This window comes from Aythya marila (genome assembly GCF_965140915.1).
Source record: "Aythya marila genome assembly, contig: HAP1_HAP1_SCAFFOLD_158, whole genome shotgun sequence".
NCBI classification, from domain to species: domain Eukaryota; kingdom Metazoa; phylum Chordata; class Aves; order Anseriformes; family Anatidae; genus Aythya; species Aythya marila.
In genome coordinates, this window is record NW_028136675.1 from 1,616,101 (window position 1) to 1,641,944 (window position 25,844).

Below are 25,844 nucleotides of genomic sequence, written 5' to 3' on the forward strand. Positions count from 1 at the left end.
CTTCTTAACCTCAAAAAATATTCAGAATTGAAGTGTGATTCTACATATGGAGCAGTTTTGTACAATGTCTTCTCTAAGAGGGAAATATCTAAAACCACATTTGGAAGCAGCTGAAACCATGGGAGATGACAGTGTTGCTTCAGACAATATTTGTCATGGGTACATACCAAAAGGTTTTGAAGGTGAATAGGCAGGAAAAGAAAACAAAACCAGGAAAACTGCCCATGAAAATTGATCTCTCCAGAAGGAGGATGGAGCTGTACATAACATGAGGTGATACAAGTGGAATCAGCACATAGAGAAGACTTCTGTAGGTAAGGCTTTTCAAGTGATTAGGCTGACTTTTTATAGGTGAAGTACACAAGATTGGGCAGCATAGTGAAATGATATTAAAAGCTATCGTGGGCTAAAAGAGCACGAATGAGAGAAGTTTGGAGAGATTTGACTTGCAGAGGTTTGTGGTCGTCCTTTCAAGATTTGAGCTTGTTAAGCCTTGGAGTCAAGGCAAAATAAGGAAGTTCTCCAGAATGTTTTTGGAATTAGAGGCAGAGTCACTAATAACAGGAAATATACTAGGTTATAAAGGAATTACTCCTTCTTCTTGATGATGATGAAGTAAAGCTCTTTAATTTCCTTCCCAACAGTGATTCTTAACTGATAAACTACCTATAGGTTCTCCTTATTTAGCCACTGGCTGTATTTAGACTCTGTTCTTTTTCTCTTACTGCCAACTCTTTGTTGACCTGTAAAGGTTACACTTCTAGAAAGTGTTGCTCCTAAATTCTTCCCGATCCACATATTTTTTCCATTTTGTGGGGAAGAGATGCAGGTGTAACATGAAGGTTGTTTATTATTTAGCCAAAGGACCCGGACAGGTTCCAGATTTGCACAAAACCACAAAGGAAGGCAACACTTTTATGTGGTGTACAGGGACACAACACCAATGTCCACGTTCCCAATACTTGAACACCTAACTGCATCAGAGAGCCTTGAAGCTCAGAGCTCCTTCATCTGCCTTACATTTCAAAATGTAACATGAAACTAACCAAGCCCCAAAGGGTGTTTAGATTCTCTTCACAGCCCAAAGATCTACATGGATCAGGAGACAAGTAAGGACACCTACAGAAGAATCACACTCCTCTGAACATAAAGTTTAGGTCCTCCCTGCAATCTCAGGCGGTATGGCATCCTGACTGCTGTGTTCATGGAAGTCATCAAATGCCTTGTCTCCACTTGTGTAATGGTGGCTTTGATGTCTGTCTCATCTCCAGACCGTCCATGAGTCAGCTGTCCTTGTCCTGCTCACTCCCAAAATCTTGTGTATCCCCAACCTCCTTGCTGTCAGGGCAACCAGAGAAGCAGAAAAGTCTTTGACTCTGTGTAAGCACTGCTCATCATCAACCAAAGCACTTGTGCATTATCACCACTATTTTCATCAAAAATCCAAGACAAGGAATTACTTGACCTCCTACCAAAAAATTATTATTATTATTATTATTATTATTATTATTATTATTATTATTATTATTAATAATAATAATAATAATAATAATAATAATAATAATAATAATAATAATAAACTCTATCCCAGCCAAAGCCAGGACACCAGAGTGAAGTTCCCAGGAGACGGTTTGCAGATGTTGCCTCTGCCAGACCGTTTGCCCATGAAGAAGATTTGGGTCTCACCAGCTTTCCACTTGGGGGCAGCCTGCCTTTGTCCTGCCCAGTGGCTTCCCTGCAGCACACTAAAGAGGCCCAGTTTCCTCAGCCTCTCCACACAGCTCACTACGTTTGGGTCCCTGGCCCCATCAGTAAGGACATTCCCATCATGACCTTTCTGCTCTGTGTCTGTTGATGATCTGGTATCCACCCATCACTGAATCCCAGCCACATGAGCTGTCCAACATGCCTCAGCTGTGCTGTTCCCTTCAGTTGCATGAAGTGATGGCACATGAGGTTCCATCTGCTTTCTGCACCAGACTGAGGACATCAGTGCATGTTGGGGTTGCAGCAGCTCAGCTGTGGCACCAGGCTGAGAGCAGACTTGCAGGAGGAAAACCTGTAAGCAAGTGACCAAGAGGTCTGGTGTACAAAGACTGCTTCAGAGCAGAGACATGCTGGAGTGGATGGCAGTTGGCAATGTAAAGAGGTGCCCATGAAAAGAGCAAGTCCTGCTCTCCCTAAGGCCAGAGAAACAGGACTGGGTTGTGCAGTCTGAGCAGGAGGGGGCTTTGCCGTGTTTGGTGTCTCTGCAGCTACTCACAGCCCATGGTGGTGAAGCCAATCTGAGGAGGGAAGAGGTAGTGTTGAAAAAATCCTTGCTTGTAGGCTGCTTGTGATACTTGCAAGCTGTGAACATCATTGGCTAGATCCATGATTATATGGATGGTCATGTAACGGGGAGAAAAGAAGTAGTAGGGCTGGAGAAAGAAGGTACATGAGTGGAGACCCCTGTGTGATGCACTTGATATTTGTTCATCTACTGGCTAGAGAAAGGCTAGACCTTTGGTCACCGCACTGGTGGGATTCAGTCACTGGCACAAAGGCATCAAATCTGTCTGAGATGCCCTGGGTAGCATCATCTATGTTTTTTATGTGTCCTCTTTAATATCTTCATCGATGATCTGGACGAGGGCATTGAGTGCACCCTCAGTAAGTTTGCAGATGACACCAAACTATGCGCGTGTGTCGATCTGCTTGAGGGTAGGAAGGCTCTGCAGGAGGATCTGGATAGGCTGCACCGATGGGCTGAGGTCAACTGCATGAAGTTTAACAAGGCCAAATGCGGGGTCCTGCACCTGGGGCGCAACAACCCCAAGCAGAGCTACAGGCTGGGAGATGAGTGGTTGGAGAGCTGCCAGGCAGAGAAGGACCTGGGAGTGATGGTGGATAGTCGGCTGAATATGAGCCAGCAGTGTGCTCAGGTGGCAAAGAAGGCCAACAGCATCCTTGCTTGCATAAGAAACAGTGTGGCCAGCAGGGCTAGGGAGGTGATCATCCCCCTGTACTCAGCTCTGGTGAGGCCGCAACTCGAGTACTGTGTTCAGTTTTGGGCCCCTCGCTACAAGAAGGACATTGAGGTGCTTGAGCGGGTGCAGAGAAGGGCAACGAAGCTGGTGAGGGGTCTGGAGAACAAGTCCTACGAGGAGCGGCTGAGGGAGCTGGGCTTGTTCAGCCCGGAGAAAAGGAGGCTCAGGGGCAACCTTATTGCTCTTTACAGATACCTTAAAGAAGGCTGTAGAGAGGTAGGGGTTGGTCTATTCTCCCACGTGCCTGGTGACAGGACGAGGGGGAATGGGCTTAAGTTGCGCCAGGGGAGTTTTAGGCTGGATGTTAGGAAGAATTTCTTTACTGAAAGGGTTGTGAGGCATTGGAACAGGCTGCCCAGGGAAGTGGTGGAGTCACCATCCCTGGAAGTCTTTAAAAGACGTTTAGATGTAGAGCTTAGGGATATGGTTTAGTGGGGACTGTTAGTGTTAGGTCAGAGGTTGGACTCGATGATCTTGAGGTCTCTTCCAACCTAGAAATTCTGTGATTCTGTGATTCTGTGATCTCCACCGAGGCAAGAGGACTGCCAACTCCCATGGGTTTGTGTCAGGCATGGAAGGAGATTGGCCCCCTATCAGCCCAGCCCTGCAAGCTCAGAAACAGATGCCTCAATTGACTCAGAAGAATCACTTCCCTCAGCCCACATAGGTTTAATCCCTGCCTGCTCCTTTCTGGGTGTCCTGCTTCAAAAGGGCCATGGATATTGCCAGGCAACATAGAAATCAACCAGCATGGCCACCTGCCTCTGGGCACCAAAACCAAGAGTGTGGGGGAGCAGGTGGTGTCTTCCTAGGTCCTGTTGGGGAAGGGGAAGGAGAGAAAAGGGGAGGACAGATCCTGCAGGCCACCAACTGGTTGTGCCACTGGTGTCGGCAGAGGGTTTCATTTCCTGTGAAAACATTTCCTTCCCGTGCATATAAACAAGTGCTTGGAAAAGAGGGGTTGCACCCTGCCTGTCACTTTGTGGGTGTCCAGTCTCATAATGGGGCAAGAATAGATGATTGCCATGCCAAACTCTTCTTTTGAATGAAGGAAAAAGACACCACTGGCAGAGCGGTGTCTCCCTAGTTGAGAAAAGAAAAATCAGTGACTGCTTCAGTCTGTTTCAAAGACAAATCCCCTGGAGGTCCAGGGACTTGTCAAGAGGTCCCTGTGCTGATGAGCTGGGCTGGGCTCCTGGGCCCAAGGGGAACTCCTGGCAAGCACGCAGCACTGCAGAGAGACAGCTCTGCCCAGGAGCAGCTCCTCTGCACAGCGCAGCAGGGCTGGGGGCACTGCCTGCAGGGGACAAGGGCAGCTGAGAGAAGGGAGGGAGATGTTAAAGGCAGTGTGAAGGGGGGGATGCTGAGAGCTCACTGTGGGAGAAATCTTCACAGCCTGGAACAGGGTAAGTCTTTGGCTGCAGGGCAGTGCAGCTGTTGTGCAGCCTCTGCCCTCAGGGGCTTTAGGGCATAAGCCACCTACTCCTCAGCTGGAACCTCCAGAATAGGAGAGGAGCCTGTGTCCTGAAATAGGATACACAACAAAGAGGCTAAGAGCACCCTGCTGTGTCACTTCTGTAGGTGGCATGCAAGCTTCATAAAGTAAAGGCTTCCCTGCATGCTCATCTGCCTTTCCCTCTGGAAGCATTGGTTGGAACATTGTGGTGTTCTTTCTTATTTCTCCACCCATGTGTGGTTCTCCTCTCTTTGTCTAGGGTACAGATCAGTGTAAGTTTCTGTTTTGAACTGGACTGCTGGTGAAAAAATGCCCAAATGCCATTTTAAACTGTCGGGCACACTGTCATTCAGTTGGGAGGGTGGTTGAATTAGATGACTCATTCTTCATTCAGCACAGGGATTTAAAATTTCTGTGAGGGAGGAGTTGGTTTTGCTCAGAGAAGTCTGCCTAACTTGTCATTTTTTCTTCTCCTAGAGCAGATCTACATGCCCAGAAGCAGCAAATGTCCAACAGGAGCTTCCCCACTGAGTTCCTCCTCCTGCCATTCGCAGACACACGCGAGCTGCAGCTCCTGCACTTCGGGCTCTTCCTGGGCATCTACCTGGCTGCCCTCCTGGGTAACGGCCTCATCCTCACAGCCATAGCCTGCGACCACCGTCTCCACACCCCCATGTACTTCTTCCTCCTCAACCTTGCCCTCCTCGACCTGGGCACTATTACCACCACTGTTCCCAAAGCCATGGCCAACTCCCTTTGCGACACCAGGGCCATTTCCTATGCAGGTTGTGCTACTCAGGTCTTTATGTTTGTTGCCTTTGTAACAGCAGAGTTTTATCTTCTCACCTTCATGGCCTATGACCGCTATGTTGCCATCTGCAAACCCCTGCACTATGGGACAATAATGGCCAACAGAAGTTGCATTACCATGGCAGCAGTTGCCTGGGGTGCTGGTGTTCTCAGTGCTGTGCTGCACACTGCCAATACCTTTTCCCTCCCCCTCTGCCAATGCAATGCTCTGGACCAGTTCTTCTGTGAACTTCCCCAGATCCTCAAGCTCTCCTGCTCAGATGCCTACCTCAGGGAACTTGGGTTCATCATATTTTGCTTTTGTTCAGGTATTGGGTATTTTATTTTCATTGTTCTGTCCTATGTGCAGATCTTCAGGGCTGTGCTGAGGATCCCCTCAAAGCAGGGCCGGCACAAAACTTTTTCCACATGCCTTCCTCACTTGGCTGTTGTTTCCCTGTTTCTTAGTACTGTCATGTTTACTTACCTGAAGCCCTCCTCTGTCTCTTCTCCATCCATTGACCTTTTGCTGGCAGTTCTATACTCAGTAGTGCCTCCAGCAGTGAACCCCCTCATCTACAGTATGAAGAACAAGGAGCTCAAGGATGTTGTTAGGAAACTGGTTTTAGAGATGATTTTCACTGCTTGTAAGTTACCCTTCACTCTCCACAAATGAATGCCAGTGCATCCCATTCTGGGTTTTTGATTGTTTCTTACCATTGTTTTTATTGATTTTTTAATTGTCCTGGTTTCAGTTAGCACAGAATTAATTTTCTTCCTAGTAGCTGGTGGAATGCTGTGTTTTGGCTTAGAATGAGAAGAGTGCTGATAACACCCCGATGCTTTAATTGTTGCAGAGCAGTGCTTATACTAAGCCAAGGACATCTCAGCCTTTGCTCTGTCCTGCCAACGGGCAGGCTGGGGGGTGCAGTAAGAGCTGGGAGGGGACAGACCCAGGACAGGTGACCCAAACTAGCCAAAGGGGTATTCCATACCATCTGACGTCATGCTAAACAATATATAGGGGTGGCTAGCCGGGGGGAGGGGGCCGGACTGCTCGGGGTTAGGCTGGGCATCGGTCAGCGGGTGGTGAGCAATTGCATTGTGCATCACTTGTTTGTACATACTATTATTACTTTCGTATTATCACCATTGTATCATCATTATTATTATTGTTATTATTATTTTTTGTTATTTTTTTTTTCCTGTCTTATTAAACTGTCTTTATCTCAACTCACGGGCTTCACTTTCCATTTCTCTCCCCCGTCCCAGAGAGGGAGGGGGGAGGGTGAGCGAACGGCTGCGTGGTGTTTAGCTGCCGGTCGGGTTAAACCACGACATTAATTCTTGGTTTTATTTTGACTGCTTTTTTTTCTTGCATTCTTACATAAAAATTTGTATTCCTTCCACTGGTATGAATGAATGAAACTGCTCTGTCTCATATGGAGGCTGTACAGTGAGTCAGTGCAGATTTCTGTGATAAAATGGGATCATCATCAAAGCCTGGGATTTCCTTCCCAAACCAGTGCCAAGAATAGGCCCAAAGAATTGGTCCCCAGAAGGGTCTGTTTCTCCTTGGGTTCAGAAAGGAATGGCTCATTGTTGCATTGTGACCTGTCAGAGACCTAGGGCTAGATTTAAGACTCACCCATAGATGTCTGCTGACAGTGGAGGTAGAGAATGGTCACTGCATTACATAGGTAGGGCTGTTCCCACATCTGACCCGTACATGATGTCCTTCAGGAGGGGAGTCTGGAGCTGCCTGCAGAGACCAGGGTACCTCCAAGGACAGCAGAACCTGGCATTGGCATTGACTGGAGCCCCTCCAAAAGTGAGAGATCTCTCACTGTGGGCTCAGCCACAGGGAAAGAACTAAAGCCAGGTGTTCACAGGGAAGCTGTGACTCTGTAGTCTCGGAGAAGAGAGTGGACACCCAGCATGCAGAAAGGAAGCTGGGGAGTGATTCATTTCCCCCTTCATGAAGTACTTCTGCCTGGTCCAGCCCAGTGATCCGGACCTGGCTGAGTCTGCTTCAAATTCTTTAGCTTATAACATTCCTAGTTGATTCAAAGTTTTCATGAAATACTTACACATTTCTACTTGGTGCTTGATTCAGTTACACTTCCAGGTTTTATAATAATCTAGTCCTTTCTTACAGCACCAAAAGGCACAGTGTGCTAAAACACTAGTTAAGAATACTAGTAAAAGCAAGATCAGTATTCCTACAAACAATTTCTTAAGCCAAAAGAAGTTGAGTAACCAAGAGGTCAGTTTGCTTGATAATTCTTGGAAATCCCATGAGGTATCATCTTTAGTGACTTTATGCAATATCTTGGCTTGTTCCCAAATCTCCTGTAAAACTGTGGCAGCTCTTCCACTTTGATATGCATACATACAGCAGCTAGTATTTATTACTGTACATACACCTCCTTGGGAGACTAATAAAAGGTCTAGTGCCATTCTGTTTTGCAATACTACTTCTGAGAAACTGGACACTTCTGTTTGCATTGCCTGGATGGCATCTAAAGTTTTGTTTTCAATGCCTTGTATTACAGCCAAAATGTTTACTATTACTTTTTCTAATTTGCTCACCCCTAACCAAGGAAGAAACCACCTGACAAAGCTATGAAAAGCATGTTGTCTCTCTATTAAAGGGTTCATCCTTTGAATCTGTATGAGGGGCAATCTAAGCCATCCTCCTTGAGAGTGGAGGGAGGTATGTATTGACATATTGTGGACTACTGCGCCTAAGGTGTAGGTTCCTCTCCAGTTTTCAGGTACCATTTCATAGGTTATGTCATTACTCAACCAGTACTACCCACGCCCTTCTGGTACCAGCCAGGCAGGAGTAACATTAGGGTTTAAAGAGGTTCCGATACCTAAAGTCTGATTACAAGTAGTGTGGCTCCCTACATATGTATTCCTATCACAGTCTACCTTTCCGGTACCCTTTGGGGGATTACATCTTTGAACACATGTACAATAGAGAGTGCCAATTTCAGGACTAGTAATTTCCAGTTTTTGATTCCTATCTGTATCTCCTAGCCAGGCCCATCCAAAACTGGTGTAAATTCCTCTTTAGGTATTGGCATTCCAATCAAATAAATTGCCTTCCCCCTATGTTCAGGTATTTTTGTACATATCCAACAATTGGTCTTGTTTAAAATCAGGGAGATATTCCATGTTAACATATACTGTGTATTAAGATTCCATGTAGCTGCAATATTTATAACACTAATAGTTATTACTTGAAACATTTCAGCATCTGTGTAATTGTAGTTTCAGAAGTCAAGTCTCTTCTGAGGTCTACTGTCCATCAGGAGCCCTTTTCACCCATCTGTAATAAATCCAGGCAGGTCGCTTTCCAATCTTGATTGCAATGAAGGTGGTGAGGAGTATCTGGAATAGTCCATCCCACTTTTCTTCAAGTGGCTCACCTGAAAAATTCTTTACATAAATCGAGTCTCCAGGCTTAGAAGGGTGAATGGGGTGATTTAATCCCCTTGCTCTAGTGCCTAAAACGTTATTAATTTATTCCAGTTGCTTGCTTGAAACTATAATATGCTGTCGTAAATATTGGTTTCCTACTTGTGTTAGACCTTCTCCTTTGTATGGCATTTGGTAAGGTAAGGCCTACCATACAATATTTCAAAGGGGCTTATTTTTTCCTTGGTCCTTGGCCTAATTCTAGTTCTAAGAAGTTCCAAGGGTAGTTCCTGATACCAATACATAATTGGTTTCTTGACAGATTTTACCAATCTGTTATTTTATCAAATGGTTCATTTTTTCCACTTGGCCACTCACCTGTGGCCTATGCAGAGTGTGTAGTTGCCAATCAATCCCCAGCACTTTGTCAACTCGTTGGGTTAGTTCTGCAGTGAAGTGTGGTCCCCTGTCAGATGACATTACTGATGGTACACAAAATTTTGGTATAATTTTATTCAGCAATACTTTGGACATTTCTCTAGCTTTGTTAGTTCTAAATGGAAATGCGCCTGGCCATCTGGAAAAAGTGTTAGGACCAATAGGTATCTAAACCCATCTTTTATTGGGGGTTCAGAAAATAAATTTGCCACTGTTCCCCAAGAACATTTATCTTCCCTATTGTTCCCGCTTGGGGTTTGATTCCCATCTGTGGGTTATTTTTAAGGCATGTGACACACTGTTTTGATACCTGTCAGACAATGGTATACAAATTACCTCCTACCCATTTTCTACTTAGAAACTGATATAATGCTTCAGTTCCCCAATGTGTTTTGTTATGTTCTTCAATTACCATCTAATATAATAGGTTGGAGGATATCACGGTTCTCCCAGCCTTCATTTGTGCTAAACCTGTAAGTAATATTGTTCCATTTACATCTTCAATTAATTACTTGTTGGCCTTATAATGTTCTATTTCATTCTCTAATGCTTTTGTTAATGCCAGGTTTTGTTCCCGGTACTAGTGCCAAAATTTGACTCTCAGATCTGCTGCTGCTTTGGCCTCTGCATCAGCCAATCTACTTCCTCTTTGTAGATACTACATTGGTTAGTATCCTGTGTTTGATGTCCTTTACAGCACATCTTGTAGGGGTGTATCCTTTAAGTCTGGTCAGCCGGAGTATACCATTTCCATGGTCTTGATGCAATCATGAATGGGTGATTTGGAGACTCTGTTACTGAGGAAAGAGGCTGGATTCACAATATTAGTGAATACAGTCTTTACATCATCAGGATGTTAGGATGGACTGGTATTTCATAAGTCTCAAAGGGGAAAGCCAATGGTTTCCCTTTTGTTCTAGTACTGTTGACACAGTGTGTGATACTTAAACAGTCATCTTCTGGCCCAAAGTGAACTTTTTGGCTTCTTGGATATTTAGGATAGCTGCGGCCACTGCCTGCAAACATCCTGGCAACCCTTTGCTTACCTCGTTCAGCTGTTTGGAGAAATACATTACTGTTATTTTGTAGGGACATAAACATTGGGTAAGCACCCCCAGTGCCATTCCCTGGTTTTCATGTGAGAGCAACCAAAAAGGTTTAGACACATCCAGCATCCCCAGTGCTGGTGCACAAATCAGTTCCTTTTTTTGGTCCTCAAAGGCCTTACAGGTTTCAGGGACTCAAACTAGCTGGACAGAACTTTCTTTTATCTACTTGTATAATGGCTTACTTATGGTTTAGCTATCATAGTTATAAATCCAAAATTGACAGCAACCTGTCATTCCCCCAAGTTCTTTTACCATTGTGGGTAATGGAGTTCAGCAAATTGCCTCCTTCTGCTCAGGTCCAAGCTCTCACTGTCCACCAGATAATTCGTAGCCTAGATAGGTGACTCATTGCTGTATCAGCTGGGCTTTCTGTTGAGAAACTTGATATCCAATTAATCCAAGAAAATTTGATAAACTAGTTGTCCATTCTACACATTTTTTTCTTCTTCAATAGCTATCAAGTTGTCTATGCATTGCAACAGTGTACCTTTTCCTGAAGGTGTTTTCCAAGCTTCAAAATCATGGGCTAGCTGATTCCTGAATATGGTTGGATTGTTCTTGAACCCCTGTGGTAACACAGTCCAAGTAAGCTGAGTTTTTTGTCCTGTGTTGGGATTTTCCCATTCAAAGGCAAAGAGTTTCTGGCTTTCAGTTGCCACGGGCAAGCAGAAAAAGGCATCCATTAAATCTAGTACTGTGAACCAAATTTGTCTGTTTTCTAATTTTGTCAAAAGGTTATAGGGGTTGGCTACTACAGGGTATAAATCTTTTTTGATCCTATTGATGGCCATTAAGTCCTGAACTATACGATAGGTTTCATCTACCTTTCTAAGTGGGAGGATAGGAGTATTATATTCTGACTCACATTCTACTAACAGTCCATATTTAAGAAAGTTATTGGTTATTCATTCCATTCCCCTTCTGTCTTCCACCTTCAGCAGGTATTGCTTTTGGCATACCCTGGGAGCATTTTCCTTTAAATCAACTTTTACAGTTACTGAATTCCTTTGCTCTCACAGGTATTCCTGTAGCCCAAACTCCCAGATACACTTGGTTCATAATTACATTCATTTAGGGAGTCCTGTCTGGAGTTTTCTCTGGACTCACCAGGACTTGAGTTTAATATGTTCATCATTCTTGATCTTAATTTCCATTTTCCCTTGTTCTAAAGAAATTTTTGCGTCCAATTTTTCCAGCAAGTCTCTTCCTAGCAAGGGCCTTGGTGAATAGATGAGTATAAAAATCAATGTATTCCAATCATTTTTCCCAATTTAAATTTTAAGAGTTGCAAAACAAATGCCTTTTCCTGACAGCCAGTTGCTTCTATTACATTTACAGACTCAGTGCTTTCCAGAATCAATTTTGGTTTAACACGGAGAAAGCAGCCCCCGTAACCAATAAAAAAATCATGCCTCTCTCTTCATTCCCTAACTTTATTTCAACCAGTGGATCTACTAGGGTAGATGCCCCATGTCCCTGTCATCCCTGTTCTTGAGGGTGACTGTTGCAAGCTTATCCTGTAACCTAGGGCTGTCTTTTTCCAATGTCCTTCCTTTTTGCAGTATGCACACTGGTTTTGTCCTAATTTTCCTCTAAACCCTCCCAAAGTCCTTTCTTTACCTTTTTCAACTCCCCCTTGTTCCCCCCCCCAGCTTCTCTCTTTCTGTTCTAGTGCAGCCACTCTTGCCATGGCTATCACCTTAGATAATTTCTTCTCCTTCATGTCTTCCCTATTCCTAAATACTTTCCACACTACATTCAATAATCTTTGTGAGTCTCTCAAGTCTGACCCCTCCTTTTTTTGTAATTTCTTTCTGATATCAGGGGCTGATTGCCCTAGAACAAGGCCAGCGAATTGCCTCTGTCCGTCTGTCCATCTAGCCAGGCCTAGATTGGTATATTTTCTCATTGCATTTCGAAGTTGGTCCAAAAACCCTATAGGGGTTTATTTTGTACCCTGTTGGATACTATACAGGGTTGAATAACTTATAACCATATCCAGCTCAGGATATTTTATGATTCTATCCACTACCCAGCTCCAGTTGCAGCATCTGTTGCACCATCTACAAGAAGGGCCAGAGGATAGACCTGGGGAACTATAGGCCTGTTAGTTTGACCACACTGCCAGGGAAGCTCATGGAACACATTATCCTGAATGTCATCACACGGCACTTGCAAGGCAACCAGGCAATCAGACCCAGTCAGCATGGGTTTATGAAAGAAAAGTCCTGCTTGACGAACCTGATCTCCTTCTATGATAAAGTGACACGCCAGGTGGATGAGGAAAAGGCTGTGGATGTGGTCTACCTTGACTTCAGTAAGGTTTTTGACACCCTTTCCCACATCATTCTCCTCAAGAAACTGGCTGCTTGTGGCTTGGACTGGTATACGCTTCATTGGGTTAGAAACTGACTGGATAGTTGGGCCCAAAGAGTCATGGTGAATGGAGTCAAATCCAGTTGGAGGCCAGTCACTAGTGGTTTCCCCCAGGGCTCAGTAGTGGAGCCAGTCCTCTTTAATATCTTTATTGACAATCTGGATGAGGGGATCGAGTGCACCCTCAGTAAGTTTGCAGATGACACCAAGTTAGGTGTGTGTCTATCTGCTCGAGGGTAGGAAGGCTCTGCAGGAGGATCTTGAAAGGCTGGACCGATGGGCTGAGGCCAACTGTATGAAGTTAGGGTGGTGATCGGCGGACCAGAGCCTGGTTGGAGACCTGTGACTAGCGGTGTTCCCCAGGGGTCGGTGCTGGGTCCAGTCTTGTTCAACATCTTTATCGACAACCTTGATGAGGGAATAGTGTCTGCCCTCAGCAAGTGCGCCGATGATACAAAGCTGGGAGGAGTGGCTGACATGCCAGAAGGCTGTGCTGCCATTCAGCGAGACCTGGACAGGCTGGAGAGATGGACAGGAAGAAACCAAATGAGATTTAAAAAGAGCAAGTGTAGAGTCCTGCACCTGGAAAGGAACAACCCGAAGTATTAGTACAGGCTGGGGGACGACCTACTGGAGAGCAGCTCCGAGGAGAAGGACCTAGGCTCCTGGTGGACGACAGGTTGACCATGAGCCAGCAGTGTGCCCTTGTGGCTAAGACAGCTAATGGGATCCTGGCGTGCATCAAAAAGAGTGTGGCCAGCAGGTCAAGGGAGGTGATCCTCCCCCTCTATTCTGCCCTAGTCAGGCCTAACCTGGAGTACTGTGTCCAGTTCTGGGCTCCCCGGTACGAGAAAGACAGGGATCTCCTGGAAAGAGTCCAGCGGAGGGCCACAAAGTTGATAAGGGGCCTGGAGCATCTTCCCTATGAAGAAAGACTGAGAGACCTGTGTCTGTTCAGCCTGGAAAAGAGAAGACTTAGAGAGGATCTCCTCAGTGTATATAAATACACTGTTATATAAATACACTGGGGACTGTTAGTGTTAGGTCAGAGGTTGGACTCGATGATCTTGAGGTCTCTTCCAACCTAGAAATTCTGTGATTCTGTGATTCTGTGATTCTGTGATTCTGTGAAATATCTGAGGAGTGGGGGACAGAAGGATGTAGCCAACCTCTTCTCAGTGGTTTGTGGGGATAGAACAAGGGGCAATGGCTGCAAGTTAGAGCACAGGAAGTTCTGCACTGACATGTGAAAGAACTTCTTCATGGTAAGAATGACGGAGCATTGGAACAGGCTGCCTAGGGAGGTTGTGGAGTTTCCTTCTCTGGAGATTTTCAAGGCCCGTCTGGATGCCTACCTGGGCAGCCTGCTCTGAGGAACTTGCTTTGGCAGGGGGGTTGGACCTGATGATCTTTCGAGGTCCCTCTTCCAACCCCTACAGTTCTGTGAAGTTCAACAAGGCCAAGTGCCAGGTCCTGCACCTGGGGCACAACAACCCCAAGCAAAGCTACAGGCTGGGAGATGAGTGGCTGGAAAGCTGCCTGGCAGAGGAGCACCTGGGAGTATTGGTTGATAGTCGGCTGAATATGAGCCAGCAGTGTGCTCAGGTGGCCAAGAAGGCCAACAGCATCCTGGCTTGCATAAGAAGCAGTGTGGCCAGAAGGTCTAGGGAAGTGATTGTCCCCCTGTACTCAGCTCTGGTGAGGCTGCATCTCAAGTACTGTGTTCAGTTTTGGGCCCCTCACTACAAGAAGGACATGGAGGTGCTTGAGAGAGTCCAGAGAAGGGAAATGAAGCTAGGTGAGGGGTCTGGAGAAAAAGTCTTATGAGGAGCGGCTGAGGGAGCTGGGAGAAAAGGAGGCTCAGGGCGACCTTATTGCTCTCTACAGGTACCTTAAAGGAGGTTGAAGCAATGTGGAGGTTGGTCTATTCTCCTGTGTGCCTGATGACAGGACATGGGGGAATGGGCTAAAGTTGTGCCAGGGGAGGTTTAGGTTGGACATTAGGAAAATCTTATTTACCAAAAGGGTTATTGGGTATTGGAATGGGCTGCCCAGGGAAGTGGTTGAGTCACCATCCCTGGAGGTCTTTGAAAGACATTTAGATGTAGAGCTTAGTGATATGGTTTAGAGTTAGGTCAGAGATTGGACTAGGTGATCTTAGAGGTCTCTTCCAACCTAGACAATTCCATGTGATTCTGTGTGATCTATATAGCATCTACAGCTCTCATGGACCTGCTCCTGACCTGCTGGCTGTTCTGACAGCAATGACCTCACAAACACACAAGCTTTTGGCCTGATCCTGACCTACCAGCTCCTCAGGCACCAGTGAACTCACAACCAACACAACATATTTGCCTGTTCTTGGACTGTCATCTACTCAGGTACCAGTGGCCTCACAAACACCTACCCATGCCATGTGCCTTCCCCTGACCTATCAGCTATTCACCAGTGATCTCACAGGTACTTGAACAATCCATGATCCGTCCCCTGGCCTACTGGCTTATCAGGCATCAGGGTCCTCACAGCATCTAGCACAAGCCATGTTTGCTTTTGGCATGTCTGTTACTCAGGCACCACTGACATCACAAGACATTCACATGGGCCATGGGCCTGCTCCTGACCTATCTACTCACACTACAGTGTCCTCACAAGTGCCTACACAATCCATGGCCCTTCAGGAATGAGTGACCTGAAAAAGCAAAGACATAAGTCCTGGGCCTGCTCCAGAACTTATGTCTGTGCTTTTCAGGTCACTCATCTATTACTCATCTATCAACTTCTCAGCTGACAGTGACCTCATAAACATATAGAATCTAGTGGAAGGCTTCCCTTTCCATAGCAGGGGGGTGTGGACTGCATAGTCATTAGGGTTCAGACAACCCAAACCATTCCATGATTCTGTGATTCTCTGATATCCATGCAGCTGACACATGTTTGCCATGGAAGGACTCAGGCTCCAATGGCCACCCAAAAATTCATAGAGCCACACACCTGCTCCTGGCTTATCAGCTACTCAGACAAGAGTGGCATCACAAGTACTTTCCCAATGCATGGGTCTCCTTCCTCCCAGTCATCTTCTTAGGCACCAGTGACCTCACAAGCTCTTACAAGAGCTGTGGGCCTGCTGCTGGTCTGTCAGTTCCACAGGCACCACTGACCTGATCATCACATAGACACCTATTTGCTACCTGCTCACCTATGAATGAGTGTGACGCACTGGTAGAGGGATGCCAGAGGTTTCTGTAGGATTTCAGGAGTAATCAAGCATGGGGTGCCATCACTGATGTGATATAAGCTCCAAAAGACAAGCCATGTGGTTATTCCTGGCCCACTAGCTTCTCAGACACCAGGGTCCTCACAATGTCTAGCATAGGCCATCCTTGCTCTTGGCCTGTCAGCTACACAGGCATCACTGGCATCACTGGAACATGCACCTGCCATGGGCCTGCTCCCAGCCTATCAGATGTTCAGCTGTCAGAGACCTCATAAGCATATATGATCCATTGGAAGATGTCCCTGCTCACAATTGGGGTGGGGTAGGGGGCTGGGCTGGAACTACGTGATGTTTAAGGTCCCTTCCAACACAAAACAGTCTATGATTCTGTGCTGTGTACAAGAGAACAGTCACTTTGCCAGTTCTGCTGGCCACCCTAGTTCTGATGCAGGCCAAGATGCCATTGGCATTCTTGGCCACCTGGGTACACCATCACTAGCTCATGTTCAGCTGGCTGTCAGCTAGCACCTCCGGGTGCTTTTCTGCTGGGCAGCTTTCCAGCCACTCTTTCCCAAGCCTATATCACTGCATGGGTTTCTTATGACCTTGGAAGTCAGTTTATGAATAATATCAGGAATGGTACCTCCTTCTCCTTCTTTCCCAAAGGGCTACTTGCAACAGTTTTTGAGCATTTTGAATATCCATGTGTAACCAACATACTCCTATTGCTAAGTCTGCATAATGTGTTTCTTCTTTTCACTAAGATTAATCAATTTGTTAAGAACAGGAATTTCGCCTGAGACAGTGTGGTGGCAGGTAGCAAGGTGTGTGGAAGGATATGGGCAGGTACCTGTCACAGGTGTCTCCAGCAATAGTTTTGAACTTCACCTCTGAGCAAGAGTGAAATCCTAAAAAACTGATAAAATGTTTGAAAGTTGCATGCCCTGACCCTGGCAATGCTGGAGAACTACAGCTTGCAGCACTGTGCTGGGTTCTGGCCTATCACAGAATCACACAGAATGACAGAATTGAAGGGGTTGGAAGGGACCTCAAAAGATCATCGGGTCCAACCCCCCTGCCAAAGCAGGTTCCTTAGAGCAGGCTGCCCAGGTAGGCATCCAGACGGGCCTTGAGTATCTCCAAAGAAGGAGACTTCACAACCTCCCTAGGCAGCCTGTTCCAGTGCCCTGTCACCCTCACCATGAAGAAATTCTTTCGCATGTTGGTGCAGAACTGCCTGTGCTCTATCTTGTGACCATTACTCCTTGTCCTATCCCCACAAACCACTGAAAGGAGGTTGGCCAAATCCCTGTCTCCCACACCTCAGGTATTTATACACATTGATGAGATCTCCTCTCAGTCTTCTCTTCTCTTCTTAGAGGGGGAGGATCACCTCCCTTGACCTGCTACCTATCAAAAAGTAATTAATGCTGCTCAGCACCCTCAAGGAAAGGAGGAAGTCTGTGAATCTGATGACCAGATAACACACACTATGGGTAACCCAAAGGACCAACCAACTATGTTATCAGTCATCCCCGTAGTCAAGAAAAAATAATGGAAATGGAAGTCAGCTCATTTAGAAAGGGAAGAAGCTACTCCTAAGAAAGAGGAAGAAGGGAAAAAGGAAGCCAACTCTAAAGCAGAGTCATCACAACAACAATAGGAAGAAGAGACAGAAATCATAAATAAATCTGAAACCACCCGATCCCTATCCCTGAGTGAGCTTCAAGATATATGAAAGAATTTCAGTCGACATTCAGGTGAGCACATCTTCACCTGGCTGTTTCAATGCTGGGACATTGGGGCCAATAGCCAAGAACTAGAAGGCAAGGAAGCTAAGCAGCTGGGATCCCTCTCTAGAGAAAGGGGCATTGACAAAGAAACTGGGAGAGAGGCACAAGTTCTCAGCCTCTGGAGGTGACTCCTGTCAGGTATGAAAGTATCCCTACAAGGAAGGTATTGTATATCAAATAGGCAAGTAGAGCACCATGGAGAAAGGTCTCTAGCATCTGGGGGAATTAGCTGTGCTGGAGATGGTTTATAGTGATTTGGACAATGACCAGACACCTAAAGATCCTGATGAAGTCCAGTGCATGACACCCATGTGGTGTAAGTTTGTGTGGGGTGCACTATTATCACATGCCAACACTCTAGCAGTGATGAATAGGACAGATGAGATGGGTGTGAATGTGGACACAATGAATGCTGTGTCCAGCCAGCTTCAGCAATATGAAGAAAATCTCTCTGCCTCACTACAGACCCTTATCTAGTCTATGGAGAAACTATCCCAAAGGGTCCACCACCTTGAAGAACATACATCTCCCTCCTCACACAGATGGAGTAGTATTTCAGCCATTAAGAATCAGCATTTTCCTGCTTGAGAGAGGGAGTACCCAGAATGCACACCACATGGCACTTTGAGGTTTTGTCTGTGTGACCACAGAGAAGATATGAGGAAGTGGGATGATGAACCCACCTTGACCCTAGCAGTTCAAGTACGTGAAGTGCAAGGAAATACAACAGCAAAAAGGGGTTGTTCTAGGAAAACTGCTGCTCTGGTTTCTGTTGGGCAATTCCCCAAAGTGAGTAGAAAGGCTGATGTTACTTTTGACCCTGATGGAGGGACCTCTGCTTCACATTTTCAAGAATTAATTGATAGATACTCCAACCAGGACTAGAGGGGCCCTGATTCTGTCCAGGTAGAGGAGACAATCAGACAATTAATTGGACTGTGTGGCTTGGAACATGGCTTGGAACATCAGAGCCACAAGAATACAGAGCTCTAGTGGACACCGGCACACAGCATACCCTAATGTCATCAGGCTAACAAGGGGCAGAACTCATCTGTGTCTCTGGAGTGACAGGGGGATCTCAACATCTAACTGTTGATTACAGGCTGAAGTGAGCCTAACTTGGAATGAGTGGCAAAAGCACCCTATTGTGACTGGCCCAGACACTCTGTGCATCCTTGGCATGGGATGAGGGAGGGTATTTCAAAGAGAGTCTCAGGAGAGGATATTTCAAGGACCCAAAAGGGTACAGGTGAGCTTTTGGCATAGCTGTTTTGAGCACAGAGAAGACTAAGCAGATGTCTGTGTGGTCTCTCAGAGGACCCTTATGTTGTAGGATTGCTGAGGGTCGAAGAAGAGCAGGTACCAATTGCTACCACAGTGGTGCACTGGCAGCAATATACCAAACGAGACTCTATGATTCCCATCCATGAGTTGGTTCATCATCTGGAGAGCCAAGGAGTGATCAGCAAGACTTGTTCACCTCCCCTGGTGCAGCTTGAGGCCATTCCCTCTAGTCCTATCACTAGTTATCTGAGAGAAGACGCCAACACCCAGCTCCCCACAACTTCTTTTCAGTTAGTTGTAGAGAGCAATAAGGTTTCCCCTCAGCCTCCTCTGCTCCAGACTAAACAACCCCAGTTCCCTCAGCCGCTTCCCATAGGACTTGTGTTCCAGACCCTTCAGCTTCATATCCCTTTTTTGGACATGCTCCAGGGTCTCAATGTCCTTATTGTAGTAAGGGACCCAAAACTGAACACAGTACTCAAGGTGCAACCATACCAGAACTGAGTACAGGGAGACAATCACCTCCCTGGTTCTGATGGTTACACTAGTCCTGATACAAGCCAGGATGCCATTGGCCTTCTTGACCACCTGGGCACACTGCCAGCTCATGTTCAGGTGAGCATCAATCAGCACCCCCAAATCCTTTTCCTCTGCACAGCTTTCCAACCACTCCACCCCAAGCCTGTAGCATTTCATAGGGTTGTTGTAGCCAAAGTGCAGGACCCACCACTTAGCCATGTTGAACCTCATCCCATTGGCCTCTGCCTATTGACCCATCCCGTCCAGGTCCCTCTGCAGGACCTTCTTACCCTCCAGCAGATTGACACTTCCCCCCAACTTGGTGTTGTCTGCAAACTTACTGAAGGTGCACTCAATTCCCTCATCCAAATCATCAATGAAGATATTAAAGGGGATGTCCAGGTGGAGCAGCAGGTCTCTAACTGTTTTCACCTGAACTGGAGGTTGGGTCTTCTGCTTTCCATCCCAGATGTCCAGGTCAGGAGGCTGAGTACCCCATGGATCTGGCTAATAAAGACAGATGTAAAGAAAGCATTAAGAACCTCAGCCTTTTCCTTATCCTCAGTAGTCATGTTCCCCGCTGCTTCCAGTAAAGAATGGAGATTCTCCTTGGCCTCCTGTTGCAGTTAATAGATTTATAAAAATATTTTTTGTTATCCTTAACCATAGAGGCTGGATTGAGCCTTTGCTGGGCTTTGTCTTTCCTGATTTTTTTCTCTGCATATGCTTGTAACTTCTTTGTACTCTCCCCGAGTTGCCTGCCTCTTCTTCCACATAAACTCTCTTTTTCTCCCTGACACTCAGCAAAAGTTCCCAGCTCATCTATTCTGGTCTTCTTCCTTTGTGTCTCATCTTACAGCAGACGAGGACAGTCTGTTCCTGTGTCTTCCTTCTTGAAGAGCATCTGGCTTTTCTGGACCCTTCTGCGCATCAAGACTGACTCCCAAGAGACCCTCCCTACCAGGGTTCTGAACAGTTCAAAGTCTGCCCTCTGGAAGTCCAAGGTAGAAGTTTTACTGACCCCCTTCCTGACTTCATCAAGAACAGTGAACGCTACCATTCCATGGTCACTCTGCCCAAGACAGCTCCCTACCACCATATCTCCCACCAGTCCTTCTCTGTTCATGAACAGCAGGTCTAGCAGGACACCCCCCTGGCAGGCTCACTAACCAGCTGAGTCAGGAAGCTATCTTCCACACACTCCAGGAACCTTCTAGACTGCTTCCTCAGGGCTGTATTGTATTTGCAGGATATGTCTGGAAAGTTAAAGTCCCCCATGAGAATAAACACTGGTGACTGAGTGACTTCTTCCAGCTGCTTACAGAACACCTCATCTGTCTCTTCATCCTGGTTTGGCGATCTGTAACGTATCCCCACCAGGATGTGTGCCTTGTTAGCCAACCCCCTGATCCTTATCCACAGGGATTCTACCTTGTCATTCCCAACCCTGAGTTCCACAGCACTGAAACACTCTCTAAGAGCTATGCTACCTCCCTCCTTAGTTGCCTGTTCCTTCTGAAGAGCTTGTAGCCATGCATTGCAGCACTCCAGTCATGGGAGTGGTCACACCACATTTCAATGATAGTCATGGTTTGCCTGCCACACAATGGCTTCTGTCTCCTCCTGTTTGTTGCCCATGTTGTGTGCATTGGTGGTGTTGGCATCTGGCATCTAAACACCACACAGCCATTTGCTCACCCTACCCTCTCCTTCTTTGGGATGGGGGAGAGAATCAGAAGAAATGAATCCTGTGGGTTAAGATAAAGACAGTTTATTAGGACGGAAAATGGGGGTTGTAGTCAGTCTATAGCAGGGCCCTTACCTAACATGGGGCAGCTTCTCGATTCTTCTCACAGAAGCCACCCCTATGGCCCCCTGCTACTAAAACCTTGCCATGTAAACTCACGACAGGATGTCAAGTTTGCTTAGTTAATCTCTGACCCAATCCTCTTTGACCAAGGGAAAGTACTCCTTTCTCTGGACTTACTCTGTTGTCTCCAGGGTCTGAGATTCTTGAGGACTTATTTAACAGTAAATACTGAAGCAAAAAAGGCACTCAGCAACTCTGCCTTCTCCATATCCTTTGTCACCAGGGCAACTGCCCTATTCAGCAGTGAGCCAACATTTTCTCCAGTCTTCCCTTTTCTACAAATGTATTTGAAGAAGCCCTTCTTGTTGACCTTGACTTTCCTTGTCAGATATAATTCCAAATGGGCCTTGGCCTTCCTTGTTACATCCCTGCGTACTCTGAAAGTGTCCCTATATTCCTCCCAAATGGTCCATCCCTTTTTCCACATGCTGTAAACTTTCTTCTTCTGTCTGAGTTTGCCAGGAGCTCCCTGCTCATCCATGCAGGTCTCCTGCCTCCTTCTTGCTCATAGGGAGCAAGAGCCCCCTCTGCAGAGCGAAGGGGCTGTGGTGCACGGGGCCATGGGAGCACTGCAGGGCCGTGCTGGTCAGGCTGGGAAGGCAGAGCCAGCTCGGGAGGGGCACTGCCACTGACTGCCTCCCACACAAGTGATTCTTTGGCCATGGAGGGTGCACGCAGATAGCTGGCCTTCTTCAGAGTCAGAGACTCATGGAATAGCCCTAAGTGGAAATGATGCACAAGGATCTTTGGGACATTTCCAATGTTGTTGGACATTCTGTAGTGATTCACTCTATCCAGCCTATCCACTCCTCACAGCAACACAAGGGCTCTGAAGGAGAGTGTGGGAGGTTAAAGGGAGAGCAGCTTTGGCAAGATCAAGCCCTGGGGCTCACTGGCAGTGCTGCTGTGCCAGGACTCTTCTCCTCTCCACCTCTGCACACAGCCAAGTGCTCCTGCAGCTCCACCACATGTCTCCAAGGAAGGATCTCAGGCAAGCATGTCCCTTCAGGGTCCTTTTTTATTTAAATACAGAGAGAGCCTGGGTCCTTGTTTACACCAAGTCACATGCAAGATGTTGATACTGAAATTGAGGAGGATAAAATATGGCATTTCTTTTTGGACAATAATTTCACAAGTAGTGCAAAGAAACACTAAAAATATTTACAAACTAGCAACCACACAAATCAATATCTGGGTCTATTATGGTTACATTATGAGTGATATGCAGGAGAAGAGAGGCAGTTTATTGCTTTTGAAATACATTCAGTCATGAGGTTCCACACTGCACCTTTCAGTTCCTGGTTTCTCATGCTGTAGATGAGAGGGTTCACTGCTGGGGGCACCACTGAGTACAGAACTGCCAGTAAATGATTCAGGGATGAAACAGACATTAAAGGGGGCTTCAGATAGGCAAAAAAGGAAGTGCTGCTGAACAGGGATACCACAGCCAGGTGAGGGAGGCACGTGGAAAAGGCTTTGTGCCAGTCTTGATGGGAGGGAATCCTCAGCACGGCCCTGAAGATCTGCACATAGGACAGCACAAGGAAAACAAAACATGCAAGAAGTAAATATGCTGTAGCCACAATAAACCCAACTTCTCTCAGGTAGGCATCTGAGCAGGAGAGCTTGAGGATCTGGGGAATTTCACAGAAGAACTGGTCCAGTGCATTGCCTTGGCAGAGGGGGAGGGAAAAGGTATTGGCAGTGTGCAACACAGCATAGAGAAAGCCACTGCCCCAGGCAGCTGCTACCATGTTGACACAAGTTCTGTTGGCCATTATTGTCCCGTAGTGCAGAGATTTGCAGATGGCAATGTACCTGTCATAAGTCATGATGGTGAGAATAGAAAACTCTGCTGTGACAAAGACAGCAAAGAAAAAAACCTGGGTAACACAACCTTTGTAGGAAATCGCCGTGGTGTTCCAGAGGGAATTGGCCATGGCTTTGGGAACTGTGGTGGTAATAGTGCCCAGGTCAATAAGAGGGAGGTTGAGGAGGAAGAAGTACGTGGGGGTGTGGAGACGGTGGTCACAGGCTACAGCAGTGAGGATGAGGCCGTTGCCCAGGAGGGCAGCCAGGTAAATGCCCAGGAAGAGCCCAAAGTGCAGAAGCTGCAGCTCACGTGTGTCTGCAAATGGCAGCAGGAGGAGGAACTCTGTGGGAAAGCTGCTGTTAGACATTTGCCACCTCAGGGCATGTTTACCTGTCCATGGAGGAAAAGACAAAAACAAGATATAGATAATTCTCTGAACAAAACCTCTACCATGTTTCACTGAATCCTCCTCAACAAGAATCACAGCTCTTCCTATAAGACATGCTCCTACCTCAAGCTATCAGTTTTGCTTCAGAACAGCATGCAGAAACTAGGCAGAACCTCTGTAGCTCAGCAGGAGTCAGTACTGCCTTACAGTATCTGGTGAAGAGCACTGGGAATGCATCTCAGTAGACCAGTGGCCAGAGGCATCTCCCTGTTTGCAGGTTCTGAGCAGGATGCCCAACAGTTCCACAAGAAACAATGAAGGTGGTGTTGGTGCTGTCTCTAGGCTGAGGGCTGTGAAGGGAAATTAAGAGGTTCCTCACAGACTTACAGATACCTTTCAGTGTAATGCCTGTGAGTCCCTTCTACAAGTCTGACAACTCCATTGTCATCCCCCTAACTGCCCTTCATGATAGGAAAGTGAATGTGAAGACTATAGAGAGTGCCTTCCCTTCATGTAACCCCTGCCTTGGTCTTCCCTGTCAAGGACCTACCCCAGAGATGCCCTGGGGGAGCTGTGGAGCTGTGAGCAGCCTGGCCCAGGCAGCAGCCTCTTGGTAGCAGCAGTACCGTGCCTTTCTGGAAGGGTTGTCACAGTGCCCTGTGATGAATTTACTCAAGTGGGCATCTGAGCCCTGCCACAACCACTGTCTCACTCCCCTACCTCAAAGGGAAAGGGTGAAAAAAATTGTTTTGGAGAATTAGAAAGCAGGTATTCTTTATTAACAGTACTAGGTATGTGGTGGATAATTCCACCAAACATGTACATCTAAGCAAGACAATGAGTACATATTTGTGGTATGGTGATATATATATTGATGCAATTTTCAAGAAAGGTCAGGATTTATGTTAATGGCTTCTCAGAAATAATTATCATACTGTCCCTCCTACTGTCCCACATGCACAGTACCCTCTGGTGGTCACACTTTTGGGTCTTTCTGATGAAGGCTTGTAGTATTCTTCACCTTGGATTTTTCTCCTTTTCATTTTTGTGCATTCTCTGTCATTGTTTACCATTTCTGCAGTTTTGCTTTTTTACAAACTCGGCTAATTTAATTGTTTAAGCTCATCTTTGGGAACTGTGTTCCTTCTTCAGCCTCAACGTTGTGGCTACAGCCAAGACTTACCATGCAAGGTCTGATACAACAATTCAGCAATTCCAGCAAACCCTTCAGTTTATTATGTTACATATTTCGTGGATTATACTTTTTGTTTCAGTCCCCCCTTTTCTATACCCTGTGCAAATTCTTTTGCACCTAGTTCAGAACTTTTCTATAAGTTCTCTATCCTCATTTAAATTATGCCATTTCTATCAAGAGATTTAGTAAAATATCTTCCAGTTTCTACTCAATGTCTAATCCTATTTCTTTTCCATTCCTCCTAGTTCAGGGTTATCCACTAAACTACACCACAAACTACATTGTAACAATGAACAAGTAAGCAATATCAACAATCTCAGTATTATAAATGCTGTAAACAGTTGTCTTAGCCAAGCAAAGTTTGGGAGCTGGGAAGTTAACTTTTTTCATACTTCTTTGAAACCCCAAGAGATATCATACTGGGTTACTAAATGCAATGCTATAATTTGGTTAATCATTATGTGTCAATTTTCTTTAATTCATTAATCCTGATGTATATAAGAGTATTAACTACTATTAATAACTGTACACATACCTTCTTCCTTGCTGAATTTCTTTGCAACATTTCATAACCTTGATATTTGTTAGTCAGGCAGACTCACCCATATTTGCATTATTAGACTGACAATTGTACTTTTACGGCATCCTAAAAAGCAACAAACTACAATAATTACAAACAGGATTATAACTGTGCCTTGCGAAAGCGAGGTGAACCATGTGTAGAGAGATTCCAAGTCTTCATAATATTATTGGTCCACTAGTTGCCATTGGATTCTCCCTCTTGCCCAGTCAGTTCTATATACCATTTTACTTCACCTATATATTCCCATTTTCCATACTGGGGCTCTTCCTATGGACATGGAATTTCATAGCTCTATGGGGTGAGAGGTTTGGTAACATTACCTTTACTAGGGTTTATTGTTCCATTCTCAACCACACAGTTAAGGAAATAATTCCCTTCTAGGCCAGTCCACTTCAAAGAAATGATGTTGTGCCTGAGTACATGACTGTAGAACAGCAGGAATGTGACTTTGTTTTATCTAGCTGAAGAGCTGAAAGGCCAGCAGGAAGGCCACATGGCTTGTAAGATCATGGTGAGATTCTTTCTGCCTGGTCAACTGACAGACCACAGGAAGGCTAATGTG

General features: G+C 46.0%; 1 protein-coding gene and 1 pseudogene across 2 annotated transcripts in view; one reads left to right on the forward strand and one right to left on the reverse strand.

Annotated features, from left to right (window-relative positions):
• Positions 1–20,963, forward strand: part of LOC309891604 (scavenger receptor cysteine-rich type 1 protein M130-like) — a 41,168-nt pseudogene extending 20,205 nt beyond the window's left edge. Inside the window, exons 9-10 of the transcript in view lie at positions 20,238–20,437; positions 20,856–20,963. The product of the transcript in view is annotated as a scavenger receptor cysteine-rich type 1 protein M130-like (transcript). The remainder of the gene's footprint in view (positions 1–20,237; positions 20,438–20,855) is intronic.
• Positions 20,964–22,514: 1,551 nt separating this feature from the next.
• On the reverse strand, positions 22,515–23,243 carry LOC309891605 (olfactory receptor 14C36-like; the record flags this gene model as incomplete). The annotated part of the gene is made up of 1 exon (XM_082785954.1): positions 22,515–23,243. One exon carries the CDS (start codon positions 23,241–23,243, stop codon positions 22,515–22,517), a length of 729 nt encoding a protein of 242 aa, XP_082642080.1.
• Between the last annotated feature and the right edge of the window lie 2,601 nt (positions 23,244–25,844).